The 14,714-nt window shown below is 43.0% G+C and overlaps 1 protein-coding gene across 2 annotated transcripts in view; it reads left to right on the top strand.

Annotated features, from left to right (window-relative positions):
• Fur2 (furin-like protease 2) overlaps positions 1-14,714 on the top strand; it is a 503,981-nt gene that overhangs the window by 474,943 nt on the left and 14,324 nt on the right. For both annotated transcript variants that reach the window (XM_076789088.1, XM_076789087.1), the window contains exons 4-7: positions 2,951-3,157; positions 6,189-6,483; positions 10,072-10,244; positions 12,509-13,174. In XM_076789088.1, the coding sequence (XP_076645203.1) occupies positions 2,951-3,157; positions 6,189-6,483; positions 10,072-10,244; positions 12,509-13,174 (1,341 nt within the window). The remainder of the gene's footprint in view (positions 1-2,950; positions 3,158-6,188; positions 6,484-10,071; positions 10,245-12,508; positions 13,175-14,714) is intronic.

The raw sequence follows: 14,714 nt of genomic DNA, 5'->3' as shown, positions 1-14,714 counted from the left end.
TCGGCCGGCGTTCCCAGAGATAATATTGTGATTGGCCCATCTTTTCAGCCGCCGTCTTTTTCTAGTCGATGAAGCACTTCGGCCACGGATGAAACGGGAGTCAAGAGGTTTGCTCGAGAAATACCCGTGCCATTATAGCCGACGTAATGTATATTTACAACGGAGTTGTTATAACAATCCTCCTCGAGTACACGCGCGGAACGAGTATCGCGCGCAATTAATCGCCCTCTTACGCGTATGCGCCCTCGCACTCGATAACTCGATCTCTGCAATTATTTAGCGCCTTCGCGCGCCTTATCAATGAAATTCCAATAGGTAGAAATCATATTCCGATGGAGCAATTCAATTGAATTCTATTCACTCGATCTTCACTGTTCATATTTTACTTAATTTCAACTTCTTCAATGTATTCCGTAAAAATTTCAACAGACCTCAGATGTTTTAATTATACAAAAATCTTTAAAAAGATTAAGGACACTCTACTTAATTTCGATTGTATTTATTAAAATCGTAGATCGAAAATGTCCTACTTCATTTAACCCCTTGCACTACCGTGGACTTTTTCGAACTATTCTGCAAAAATGCCACTAGATTGTACAATAACTTTTTAAAAAATTGATAAAATACGCTGTCATATATTTAATAACTCGTATCTACCCAAATTATTTACAATTACACTCTGCTCAGTATCATCTTCTGCAAGCTGTTCAATAAAAATATTCGGCAAATCCGTGTATTAAAATTATACAAATCAGTCCGTTATGATGAATAGCCTAGTTTTCGACAACACGCAGTCAGGGATCGGCGGCGGTTATTCGAGGGCGGGTAACAATGATCGATAGGGACCGCAGCTCATTGCGGTCTTCGTGCAGCGCTTTTTCCACGAGCATTGTCACACGTGGCGCTACGACCGTGACACTTATCGACGCGGAACATGAACGAGCCTAGGGACTTTGGAGCCCGGCCAACATTCACCAGCCGTGAATTTCACGGGGAGGCTTTAAAGCCGGTGCAACCGGCGATATGAATGAAACGATGACCGGGGCCGGCCACGACCGCGAAAATGTTTTCGCGCTGCGATGCCGCATGGTTCACAAGGCCTCCTTCACCGACCATAAACCCCCGGGCACTTAATGCCTCTCCAGAAAATAAACGGCCGTTCCGAAACCTCCGTCCATCATTCCTGTTTCATTTTCTAAATTAGCCCCCGAAAACACCTTTTTTTTATTCCGTGTTGCTACGTGAAAATCGACGAAGAAATGCATTCGATTTTATTTGGAAAAAATTGAAAGGGTCACATTTTATTAACCCTTTGCACTCCTGAATCGTTTACACACCTGTCAATTGTCAAGTGACGCTCGACAAATTATTTGAAATCGTTTGAAACTCCGTAAAATGATCGAGAGCAGAAATGAATATCTACGTAGATCCTCTATGTCGCAATTAATTAGTCAATTCTTGTTTCACGTGAAAATCTACAACGCCATCCATTCGATGAGAAATAAAAACAGTCTCGACACCGGGCTGACTTCGGGCTGTACGTCGGTCGCAGCGCCAACAAAATCAGGCTATTTCCAGGACGTTGTAATTAAGTGGTTCCCCGGAGTGACAGATGCCAGCTAATCGTGCCGATATTCGGCATCGTAGTCGATCGAGCCCGAGCCCCGATGAATATTCGCCGATAAATCGTGGCCACGCTTAAAAATGCATCGGTACGCGACGAGTGTCCCGCGGAACGCGCGAAATTTTTCAACGGTTCTCGCGTCGCGGGCCCCGCGTCCTGGAAAACGTGACGATGCATTATAAACAGCACGCGGAAATTAATTTCGTTGCTGCCGCGGTGCCGCGCGACGCGACGCGACGCGACGCGGCGCATACAGTGTCGCGCGCGCCGGTCTCTCCGTGCAACGCCGATCCTTTTCACTCTATTATGTTTTATGCGCCGCGTTCCGACAGCCGCGAATAAACTTTCGAGGATTTACGAACGCCCGAGGAGTAAAAACGTTCCGGCGGGTCTCTGCCCGAGTGGATGACGTTGCGCTGTTGCTTCCGCGATAAATCTGGCTTGTTATCGCGTCGACGAATTTTCGAACCGGTCGGGTTACGACCGTTCCTACTGATTTGTCGCGCCAAAAAATCGTACGGTTCAGTTCCACGGAATTTCCTACGATTATCGCTTCAACCCGCTCGACGTCGTCCCGTGATTGTCGCAAAATGGCCCCTCGAAATGAATTGTTCCCATCACTCTATGGCCGTCCGATCTTCCCGCGAAATAAAAATTTTGTGAAAAAATTAACTTTTATATTTCTACGAACAATGCCGTCGCCCATATACGGATCACATGGCTGTCAACGCGATGAGAGTCCAATGATTGCATAAATTCAGTAAGAAATGAGCAGTTCTCCATTTGATCAAACGTTGATTTGATTTGCACTTGGAACTATTTTAACTCGAAAACCATGCATTTCTACCTAGATAATTTTGTTTTCATTTTATGCGTACGAAACTGATGGAAAATATATTTTTGTATAGTGATTTTTAGTGGCGCCTCAGAGTCGCCGGTCGAGTCCTAAGAGTTAAATCAAGTAAATCTGGAGCGTCGAAAATGAATCTGTGGTTCTTGCGAAGCACGAGATATTATAGTTGTGTATATATATATATATATAATTTAATTGTTTAATGTTGCTTCAACATCAAAGGTCATTAGCAACACGGTACATTTTCTTACAATATATTATACAAATTTGTATCCTTGATATACTTGGCAAGACCGGCGATATACTTGTTAGAACTTAACAGAATGTGTAAGGATCTAGGCAACTTAGCATTTTTCCTTTCATTCTCATATTTTTTGCATTCTATTATTCGGTGGTTTATAGTTGTCTTAAGCATCCTGTCCCCGAAATCCGCAGGCCAGAGACTGCAGAAAAATCTGTTCTTGTTTTTGCAGGTGCGATGGTTCCAGCAGCAGCACGAGAAGACCCGGAAGAAGAGGGACTTCGTGCACACGTCGTCGTTCGCATTCCGCGATTATCCGACGTTTTTCGACGGGTTCGTCCCTCGTGCTAGGCAGGACACGTTCCACCGGCAGAAATATAGGGAGATACCCTTCCAGAACCTGTTCACGGATCCGCTCTTTAAGGAACAGTGGTACCTGGTAAGTGGACCCTTCGATTCTACTTCCTTCGATCCCCCAAACCAAAACGAACTACGTGACGGGACTACCGGACCCGACCGATGTGGCGGACTTAACGACACCCGATAACTGTTATAACGTATTCGGGATCTAGCTCCTGCCATTCCGCTTCCGCAGGATTTCCTCCGTGACCCCCCGGACTCTGTCCATGTGTCTGTGATCGAATCGATCGTGTCCCCCATCGTCCTGCGGAACCCATAGAAATTATCACGATTTTTTTTTTTTAACAGACAATTTATTACATCTCCCGCGAGAGACCCCGACGACTTATTTCATTTCGCAAACTATGCTGCAAGACCTTGTCGGTTGCCATACTTTTCAATTCGTGGCAATTTTTGGTGCTAGAAGGCTGGAATTAATCTGTCTTGATTTAACCGTCTCTGTTAATTTTTGTATTCTTTTGGAGAACTTTGAATGGAAAGACGGTTTATTTAACTGTGTTCGAAATTTGTGACCACTTTTGTATTATTTCAATCGCACTGTCCCGACCTCCTCGAGCGCCATGCCGATTTTTATAGAATCAAAAGAACCCAGGATCAAATCACTGGCTACTAGAATAATGAATATTATAATTTCATCGCGAACTTTCATGCATTTATATGAAACATGAATACGAAAAACGGCGTGAAATATGCGACACGATGAAATGAAATTTAATTCAATGTAAATCGAATTAAAAATTGATTCACCCAATTTAATTACTGTTTAAAGAAAAATTAATATCTCCGGTACAAAATGCGTCCTAATTGCATCGTTCTCTATTGAATTGGTGATTTATGTAAAATAAAAATATTGTCCAGTGATCGCGAGGAATAGAAAAATTTCTTAAAAATGTTTTTCTACTCATTTTCTCATGGATACAGAAAATCGGCAAAGTTCAGGTACGGTGAATGAAGAACCAACGGAATCGTTGCTAATTATAAATAATCCGCTCGAAATTATTGTTCCAGCGTAGTCCGCGAGTGGCTAATTATATTCGTTTGGCGGTTGATCGCGCAATTGTTCGGTCCATCGAGTGTCAGCCCATTAAACGACTAAATCATAGAATAACGATTCGAGCGGCGATCGGGATTACGTGAAAGGGCGGCGCTTGTTCCGCGGGCCGAAATCCTGTTTGCGAATGAAAAACATCTCATTGTTAATACCGGGCTACCGTATATCCCGTTCCCGCCGTTAATTCCAGAAACGACAAGAGCAGCGATCGCCCGTTGTCTATACCCGAAAACGATCGTTCGAGGCGACGTGCGGAGAATTATGAACAGCACGAAAAAGGACGGCCTCTGCCGTTTCGATTTCTCGCGCTCGTATCGACACCGGACCGACAAAATTCTTCTTAACCGAATGTAGTCGGTCGTACAATAAATTCCTGCCGATTTTTCTCCGCCGAAATTAAATTCTCCCGACCGACCATAAATACTCGAACCTCCTCGGGAAATGTCAGGCACGCGCACATTTTGATCAGACCTCCATATATATTGTACTATACACTGATAATAATTCTACGTTGTAAGTACTCTTGTTCGATGTTTGCAATTTCCACGTTTTCGGGAAAATTTTCTAATTCTAAAGCGAGTCGTTAGGAGAATTAAAAATTGCTTCAATTCGGTATTTCACATCAGGTTTACGGAGCACTGAGAGTGACTATTTAACATTATAAAAATAGCGAGAATGTGTCTAGCCACATTTTTAGCCATCTTTTTATAATACCCTAAGAAATAAATTTGTTGAATATGCATCCTTAAAATTCTTCAATACGGCACCTGTTTTTCAAATTCAAATATTAAATTAACGCCAATACCAAGAACCTATCTGGCAGCCAATTTCCTTATTATTTCTATGATAATACGAGATCGCACAATTGAAGGACATCATTTCGAATCATAGTTTGCATTCAAAGAAATTGGACCATGAGAGGGAACGCGGTTTTCGTAGTTGTGCTAAGAAATATAATCGAATGTTTACTCTGTAAATTCAGACCGCGACTACGCGATAAGAAGAACACGTTATCTCAACAACTGCCATTGTGTTTCTTCCCGGAAACATTTTCTGAAAATTGGAAGGCTCTGCCACTGTTTTACTGACGCGTTTATATTCATCCCACACAGAGACATTTACTATTATTAGATCGTTATTACAACGTTTCGAGACTTGAAAGAACTGACTGATATTTATGCACATTAATTAAGGGGAGTTAATTAATTTCCTGTACCACAAATTCGATATTTCATTTCCGATGGTATGGGAGAATTACAGAATTAGTTCCATTTGTTTCGCGCCGCGTACAATTCCGTAAATCGGGACCCATTATAATTCGGGTGGGCACGGTTCAATGGCATTTCTGAAGAGTTGTACCGATGGGCGTTACAATGACCTGTGGACAGCTATTGTGTTAGAGTGCATCGTACAGTCGTGCTGTAATTCCATTGTGCGTGCCTCGTTGGTACCAAATAATTTCTATTCTGTGCCCGAAACTTTCCTTCACGGTTTGAGGATTTTTCCTTCGTTCAAACCTGTATCTTCGCTTACCCATATTTTTCATAAATGCATAAAATCCGCAGTCTATTGACAACGAACTCGAATAGGGAATTAACATGTCACCCCCAAGTTAAAAGATTAATATTAGTGATATTGGTCTGTTATAACCGACTCTGGTGCTTTTAACAAAAAAAGTATAAAACAGCGTACAGAATACATGAATGTCATTTATTTTTCATAAGATTTGTAGCTATTCAAAATTTTCCTACATGCGTGTAAACGAATAAAAATTGATAATATTTCTAATCAAAGAGAGAAAAAAAAATTGCTCGTCCAATATGTCTCAGCAAACTTGATCCCTATTTTCAAGTGGATCTCATTTGCGAAAAAATTCGACCCCTTAGAAATAATTCGCCTAGGGGTAAAAATGCGAGTATAGCGATTTCGTAGGAAGCGATGGTCGTTAAGGGGAACATATTCGATCACGGTTGTTGAGTTCTGCGATTTCGTGTTGCAGAACGGCGGCGCGAAGGATGGCTACGACATGAATCTTGACCCGGCGTGGCAGAAGGGTTACACGGGCAAGGGTGTTGTCGTGTCGATCCTGGACGACGGCATACAAACGAATCATCCTGATCTGGCACTGAATTACGACCACCAAGCCAGCTGGGACATCAACGACAACGACAACGACCCGATGCCAAGGGACAACGGCGACAACAAGCACGGGACCCGATGCGCCGGCGAGGTCGCCGCAGTTGCTTTCAACCAATACTGCGGTGTCGGCGTCGCGTACAACGCCAGCATCGGCGGTAAGAAATTGCGATTTTTCGACCGACCAGAAACCTACATAGTAGTCGACGCCACGCCACGCCACGCTACGGAACAAACGAGGAGACGGTGACTTCGGGATACCTCGTAAATAATGGTACCCGGCATCGAAACCGTGTACTCTCTCGCTCTCTTTCTCTCTCACACGGACACACTCTACACGGTGAAATGAGAACGCGACTCCAACAAATTACACTTTAGCCTGATACACGGTGCTCTTTATTAGCCGCGACTTCCCGTTATCCGACGATATGAGTTACCGTACCCCTGCGTCAGCCGCTTTTACTAATTCGTGGATCGAGACGCTGATCGTTTTCGAGAGTTTTGCCACTTCGACCCTTTCGACACGGTTATTTATAATATCCGGAAGTAATTGTTCCATCCATGCGTTGGTTTTGCAATTTTCGTTCCTACAAAGTGATCTTGGTCGGTTAGAAGACTGTCGTAGATTTAGCCCTTCCTGAAAGATTGTTTAAAAATATTAGGAAGTTATCCCCCATGAACTGCTGAACATTTCTTCTATAAATAGTTAGATAATGAGCCCTTATTCCACTTGCTCAGGTACAATTCATCGCTATTCAAGTTGTCTGATCATAAACTGGACCTATTCTTGCTTGCCTGACCAATGAGCTTTTGTTCCACTTGTTTAGTAACAGATTACCCCCATTCAAATTGTCTGACCATAAATTGGAACTGTTCTAGTTGTCTGATCGTAAATTAGGGTTATTCTACCTGTGTCGAATCATAAATTGTGTTTACTCTTACTTACCTGACCAATAAGCCTTTATACCATTGATTGTGGAAAAGTTTACTCCTATTTAAATTGTCTGATTATTAATTGGAACTATTTTTACTTGTTTCACTGATAAACCTTTATTTCACTTCCTTAGAAACAATTTACTCCTGTTCGAGCTGTCTGATCATGAATGGTACCTATTCGTTTGCTGGTCTGACCAATGAGCCTTTACTCCACTTGTTTAGGAACAGATTACCCCCAATCAAATTGTCTGACCATAAATTGGAACTGTTCTAGTTGTCTGATCGTAACTTAGGCCCGTTCTACCTGTGTCGCCATAAATACTACTTACTCTTACTTGTCTGACCAATAAGCCTTCGTTCCACTTATTGAGGAACACTTTACCCCTACTCAAGTTGTCTGATCATAAATTGTGGATCTTTTCTACCTGTCCGATCAAAACACACAGTAATTCTACTGATCAACTAGCACCTGCTCATTTCACTTGCCAGACTATGCGTTGACTTTAAAGGTACACTAGAAATGGTAAAAGGTAAAATGTAAATAGTATTCTACTTTTATGGCCATACGCTAAAGCTATTCCACTGATCTGGCCACGGACCAACCCCATTCTGTGTGTATGACTAACGTTCGCCATGTTATTGCACTTGCCCGGTTATAAATCGTGTTTATTCCACTTGTCTGGCCACAGATTGTCGTTCTTCCACTTGTCTGATCATAGACCGTGCACGGTCTACGTTTCTGATCAAAGGCCATTCTTCTACTCTACTTGTCTAACCATTGATCATTCTTATTCTACTTGTCCAGTCACAGACCGTTCCTACTCCACTTGTCTGGGTATGGACCAACCACGTGCTATTTGTCTGACTAACGATCGCCTAATTTCACTTGTCTGATTACAGACCAACCTCATTTCACTTGTTTCATTAAAAATAATCACCTTGTGGACAGTTCACCATTTGTCTGACTAGAAACCGCAGCTATTCTACTAATCCGGTCATAAACTATTCCTAATCTATTTGTCTGACCATAAACCAGCCATGATCTACTTGCTTGCTGTGGGAATTTTGTTTAATAGAGCATAAAAGTTTGATGAACCGAGTTTCTCGGTGAATAATTTCCATAATTTTGACGATAGCAATACTGAAAAATTCATGAACGTACTTTAACCATGTATAAGCAGGTCAGTAAAATTTTGTACGCGCATGTCATTTATTTTCGATGAAAAAAAATTCTCAAATTGTTAGTGTACTCCGACAACAGAGAAACGATAGTCGCCGTACTGACAACACGTTAACATATCCTTGTGCAGCGTGCTCGATTATTCCGGGTTACGGCATCATCAAAGAACTCTCCGATGATTCGGAAACATTGACGATGCGTTACATTCGATTCTATAAATACCGTAGCAGAGAATATTCTCCTCGCGACTTGGTTTAATCGCGTTGATGCGTTGCGTCGCAACGGTACGTTTATTCAGGCCTATTAATATTATCATTATGCACCGGTTCAATCACATTAATTGCAGCTCATTACAAACCATCATACTCTATCCTGTATATTTGCATGCGCACTGGTCGCTGTTTAAAACCGCCCCAGGATGTTGCGTCCCCATTTAATATTCACGACAAGGTAACGTAAACTGTTTCCATAAACGTCCATAAACATTCTTCGATATGACGCCGCGCGAACCAATATAATTTCGTCGGTACACTTCGGAGCCCCGGAACCCCGCGATTTCGATCAGTCGACCAAAAAATTCACCGAGATTCGCAATCCATTCGAAAAATTTAATTTACAATCTCTACAATCGAACCCGAAATTCTATACGAATTCGCAATTGCGCGCAACAAATTCGCACGAACGACGAACAAAATTAGTCGACCATTCCCTTCGGTATCGATTTTACTGAACGAGAGCAGCAGGGCCAAAGAATTTTCCAAAATTGACTGGTTAAATTCGACTGACATAATTCCCGTCCCGATCGATCGATTCCGGGGAATCGCGGAAATTTGCAATTTCGCGAAACAATTAACAAAACGTACAATAAACCGTTTCATGCTGGCCCACTCTCGATTGTGCCGGCGTTTAAAAACTTCGGTAACGTTCCGGCGATGGTCATCAGCGAAAAACTTGGCGAAAACTTGGTCTACTAATTACCGTCAATTGCGCAAGATCGATGCCCTCGGAGACACCTCCGACTTAAAAATTGATCGCGGTGCGTCCAGGTTTCCCGATTCAGGTGGGCGTCGAACTCCTCGGGAATTCGCCGTCGATCCCGGTGTTTAATTACTTGTCGTTACCTTAATCGCCGTCGCGACGTGCCCCGGCCCCGGCCCCGATATTTCGTTTCGCATCCACGGGGCCGCTTCTCCTTTTTTCGCCCCGAAACGATTATTAAAACGTCAATCATATCCCGCCGGCTCGTTATAAGTCGCCGGGAAACTGTTCCACGGCCGGCGCGGCGTGATATATCGAATTTCGATAATTTAACCGGCTCGTTTCCATTAAAATGCGTGTCAACAATCCGGCCGGTCGATTTAACACGGCCCCGAATACCTGTAGCTCGGCAAAAAGAAGAAAGAAAACGCGTCCCGGAGGATTGCAATTAGAAATCTCCGAGCGGCGCGACGCTTGAATACGTGCTATTTTTCTCTCGCTTTCTCCTCGGAATTGCGGGGGAGAGAGAGAGAGAGGGAGAGAGAGAGAGAGAGAAAGGTGTGTCGAAGGCTGCAGGAATTCCCGCGGAAGCGACGACACACAGGCAACGAGAAGGAAAGCTGTCTGACGCACATACCTTCCGTGTTCTCAGGCGTGCGAATGCTCGATGGCCCGGTAAACGACGCCGTCGAAGCCAGGGCGCTGGGATTGAATCCTGATCACATCGATATATACAGCGCTTCGTGGGGCCCCGAGGACGACGGTAAAACTGTCGATGGCCCCGGACCTCTTGCCAGGAGAGCGTTTATTTACGGTGTAACCAGCGTAAGTTACGAATCTCTGATCTAAATCGCTTCTTTCCGATCGGCCATACCGTGGATATCTACCTCTGGCAGAATGTACCATTTTTATGGGCACGCTGGCGCACGGCGGTGCGAATCGAGAATCACGGTCATAATTCGTTCCAGGACGTTGAATGATTTATACGATCGAAATTGCGAACCTCGCGATTTGTTTCACTGCTGAGGTCGCCTGGCAGCCTAGTTACAAAAATTTATATTATTAGGTCGGGGAAAAAGAAATCCATTATTTTTCCGGTGGATGGCTGTAACGATCGATATCTCGTAAAGTATCGATCGAACAGTTTCAGATTTATGCTCGTTGGAAAGGTGACATTTCGCGCTAGAAAAATTCTAATTGCTGCTTTTTTGTTTGGGCCATTCAGTTGTGAGTTACGGGGTGTTAAAAATGGAAGTCGACAAAGAGAAAATTCGGTACATTTTACAGTAGGGACATCAAGACTTCTATGAGAGAGGCATTATGAAACTACCTTTAAAATGGCAACAAATTATAGAACAAAACCGTGCATATTTCACCCCAATCGGACAATCCGAAACATTTTAAATAACGTCTTGAAGTTAACGTAAAAGTAATGGATTTCTTTTTCCCCAACCTAATACTTTGCGTCGATGTGAAGATCAATTTCTGACTCTAGCGACTCAGGGACTTCTAATACCACGAATTAGCAAATTTGACAGTTTTGTAAAATTTACCGTACCTCGAACAACCGTAGAAATTGTTTTGCTATTCGAGAAAACTTCTTTTGTCCGAAGTCTGTGACGTCAATTAAAATTAAATTTCGATTTTAAATTGTTGAAGGAAAATTTCGAATCGTTTGTTATTATTTACTGCCTCGAGCACAGAGGGAAACTGAAGAGAAATAGATCTGTTTGTAGAATACACGACCTTTCGATAAAGTATTCCCTTAAAGGGTAACGACGAACGTTTGTCCATTCACCGGGCAGGAAATAATATTTCAACTATCTCAATTTATGCATGATATTATAAAACATCGAGGCACTCTTATTTTCCCGAGCGAAACAAATGATAATGGAAGTTGTTGGAAACTTCCTTCGCGCCAAGGGATGATCGAAGACTTCCTTCATTTGCAACTTTCTTTCCCTGCCTGTGCACTCTGTAAATAAATGATAATATTTGTTTCTCGTGTTAATATTCAGAGCGTCGGGGTCTCTGAAATAGTTAAGATGCTGGGCACCGAAAATTTTTAAGATCGTCCGAGACACTTCTTTCGCTTTTGAACGAAATTTTTCGAAGAGAATGCTACCAGAGGAAACCCATGATCAGCCTGAGGCGAAAAAGTTGTTCAGCACTGCCTTATGAATATTTTTACTGAAATAAAAAAATTATTAATTCACTCTGTTCCCTTTAAAGTTGCTAAGGGAACTTGTTTTCTACTTTCGGTTCATGAATAAACTTGAAATGATCTTTAAGCTATTACTTTCTGCCAGGGGTAGTAAACTCCGACTTGCAAAATTAAGTTCCATCTGGAACGAAAATAATGATATTCGTCATCCCCTTTTACAAAAGTCGTTAATTCGAATATGAGGACTTCAGTGTACCAGAAATACCGATTCGAATCCCACAAACATAGAGTCATCAAAGCACCCGGGTTCTTTAAACCTTCCCACAAAGCCAAAGAGCCATCAAGAAATTCCGATTCTGTCGAAAATCAGCTCGCTAACCGCAAACCACCCCTAACACTCCATACAAACTCTTCCACAAACCTCCAATACACTCGATGAGTTGGGAAAACGAAACTGACTTCACCTTTGAACCCATTCTGCTCGGAATCTATACACCTGGCCCTCAAAGTCTGCTTGGAAGCAACCTCAAACACAGTATCCCAAAAAATCCCAGCCAAAGCAGCTTTACAAAGGGAAACATCAGAACATTAAAGACACCTTGCACAAACATTGCAAAATATTCGACAGATCAGTAAAACAAAGATACCATCACTTTTCGGTTTCAATTTCTTCTGTGTCCATATCTCCAATTTCCAGAGACAGCTTTACGAGCAATCCTGAAACACAAAATCTCCAAAAGCTAAGCATCCCTGTATCAGAAAACAGCTGGTACTTCAATAGAAATCAACAAAGCATTTAGTGACACCTTCCTCAAACTTCCACTTCCACTCTACAGAATCCCCAAAAATTCACCATCAAAAAGCTAGCGTCGCTAGCACGATTTAGAGACCTCTATCAAACCTAACGATTTCTGAATCTGAAAAGGGTCGCAAAGGCAAAGGGTCGATCTTCGTCTGGGCGTCGGGCAACGGTGGACGCCACACGGATTCCTGCAACTGCGACGGCTACACGAACAGCATCTTCACGCTGTCGATATCGAGCGCGACTCAGGGCGGCTACAAGCCGTGGTACCTCGAGGAATGCAGCTCGACGCTGGCCTCGACGTACTCCTCGGGGACGCCGGGCAACGACAAGAGCGTCGCGACGGTGGACATGGACGCGAAGCTGCGGCCGGATCATATTTGCACCGTCGAGCACACAGGCACATCGGCGTCCGCGCCGTTGGCCGCTGGGATCGTCGCGTTGGCGCTCGAGGCGAACCCGAATCTCACCTGGAGGGACATGCAGTACCTTGTGGTGCGCACCTCGAGGTCCGGGCCCCTCGAGAAGGAGCCCGGCTGGATACTGAACGGTGTGAAGAGAAAGGTGTCCCACAAATTCGGTTACGGGCTGATGGACGCCGGCGCCATGGTCAGCCTCGCCGAACAGTGGATCAACGTGCCGCCCCAGCACATCTGCAAGTCCGACGAGATCAACGAGGAGAGACGCATCGATCCGACCTACGGGTACACGCTCAGCGTCTACATGGACGTCACCGGCTGCGCCGGGTCCTTGAACGAGGTTCGATTCCTCGAACACGTGCAGTGCAAGGTAAGAATTGCGTTGATGCGCTCGGGGAGGGATTTCGAAAGATTCCGGTGCCTCTGCCGATCCGTCGACTGATGGCTTCTGGAAGCTCTTCGTTGATTTTAGATACAGATAGCTGGGACCACTGATTAATAGGCTAGTAAGCTTCTCGCTACCTCTTGATTCTAAAAATTGTTTAGCATATTTAGCTACCGATAGCTCTTGGCTACCTTCAGCCACTGATAGATCTTGGCTACCTTCAGCTACCGATAGATCTTGGCTACACCCTTAGGTACTGATAGGCATTTGGTAACTTCAACTGCTGGTAGCCACCACTAGTCTCTGATTAAGACACTGTCTTTTCTACTTCCAGCTGTTGAACATCTTTCTAATTCCTAGACTCTTTCGTTTTTGTTACGTTTAGCTACTGGTGGCTGTTCGAAGCCTCTAACGATTGGAAGAGTAATAAGTGCTTATCTTAACATGTTGACTAATGGACTAGTTAAATTTCTGCTACCTCCAGCCACTGATTGACCCTTTGCACTCGAAGAAATTTTAACTCCAAAATGAAACATTTCTTTCGACCTAGAATATTTCCCTTCTATAGATTTTTTTTTCATGGTATACATACGAAAATCGTGCAATTTACTCGTACAATACTGAAGTGTTTAGTAATTTATTACATACTAACAAATTGAATAATGTAAAAAATATTTTGAATAATGATACAGCAATTTTTGAATTGCTTTTGAATTGAAACAGTGAATTCTCGATATATGTCAACAACACGGGTCTTGCCAGTGTCTTATATCCTCCAGGAGATATTGCCTTTCTTGGCGACATATACAGGGTGTTTCACCTAACTCGAGCATCTAAAATATCTCGCTTGTTTTTTATGATAGAAGAAAATTTCAGAGGAAAACATTAGTTGGTTCAGAGGGGTAAATATTATGATAGGCAAAAGAGTTTGTTCAAGGTTATATTTCTTGAGATTTCAAGAATCTCGAAAAGAAAAGATTTCGTGAAGGTCACAATATTACAGGTCGTTGGATTCGTCTTGACCTCGGCTATCATATAGAGATAATAAAAATATAAAATACTTCGATCACCTTGAAATCTCAAGAAATATAACCTTGAACAAATTTTTTTGCCTATCATAATATTTGCCCCTCTGAACCAACTAATGTTTTCCTCTGACATTTTTTTCTATCATAAAATACAAGCGAGATATTACAGATGCTCGAGTTAGGTGAAACACCCTGTATAGATAAATCACTGTACTCATAAAATTTTTCGCTATATTCAGATTAATAGACTCGCGAGCTGTTTGTTACTTCCAGCTTCGAAAAATTGTTTGTCATTTTTAACCAGTGATAGCTCTAACAGCAAACGGTTATTGCGACCGGCGCTAAACATGAATTATAGCATCCCCGAGTTGGTAACTTTTTCGCCCCGTCACGGTGAAGTAAGACAAAGGTTACCGGTTGCTCCTCAGCCCGTATTTATGAAGTATAGGTCGACGGGATGCATAATACATAGTTGTCGGGCCGACCTTTTAAATTCT

The sequence above is a fragment of the Halictus rubicundus genome, chromosome 6, assembly GCF_050948215.1.
Source record: "Halictus rubicundus isolate RS-2024b chromosome 6, iyHalRubi1_principal, whole genome shotgun sequence".
NCBI lineage: Eukaryota > Metazoa > Arthropoda > Insecta > Hymenoptera > Halictidae > Halictus > Halictus rubicundus.
The sequence above is the reverse complement of the archived record's forward strand: the minus strand, read 5'-3'. Positions and strand labels throughout refer to the sequence as shown.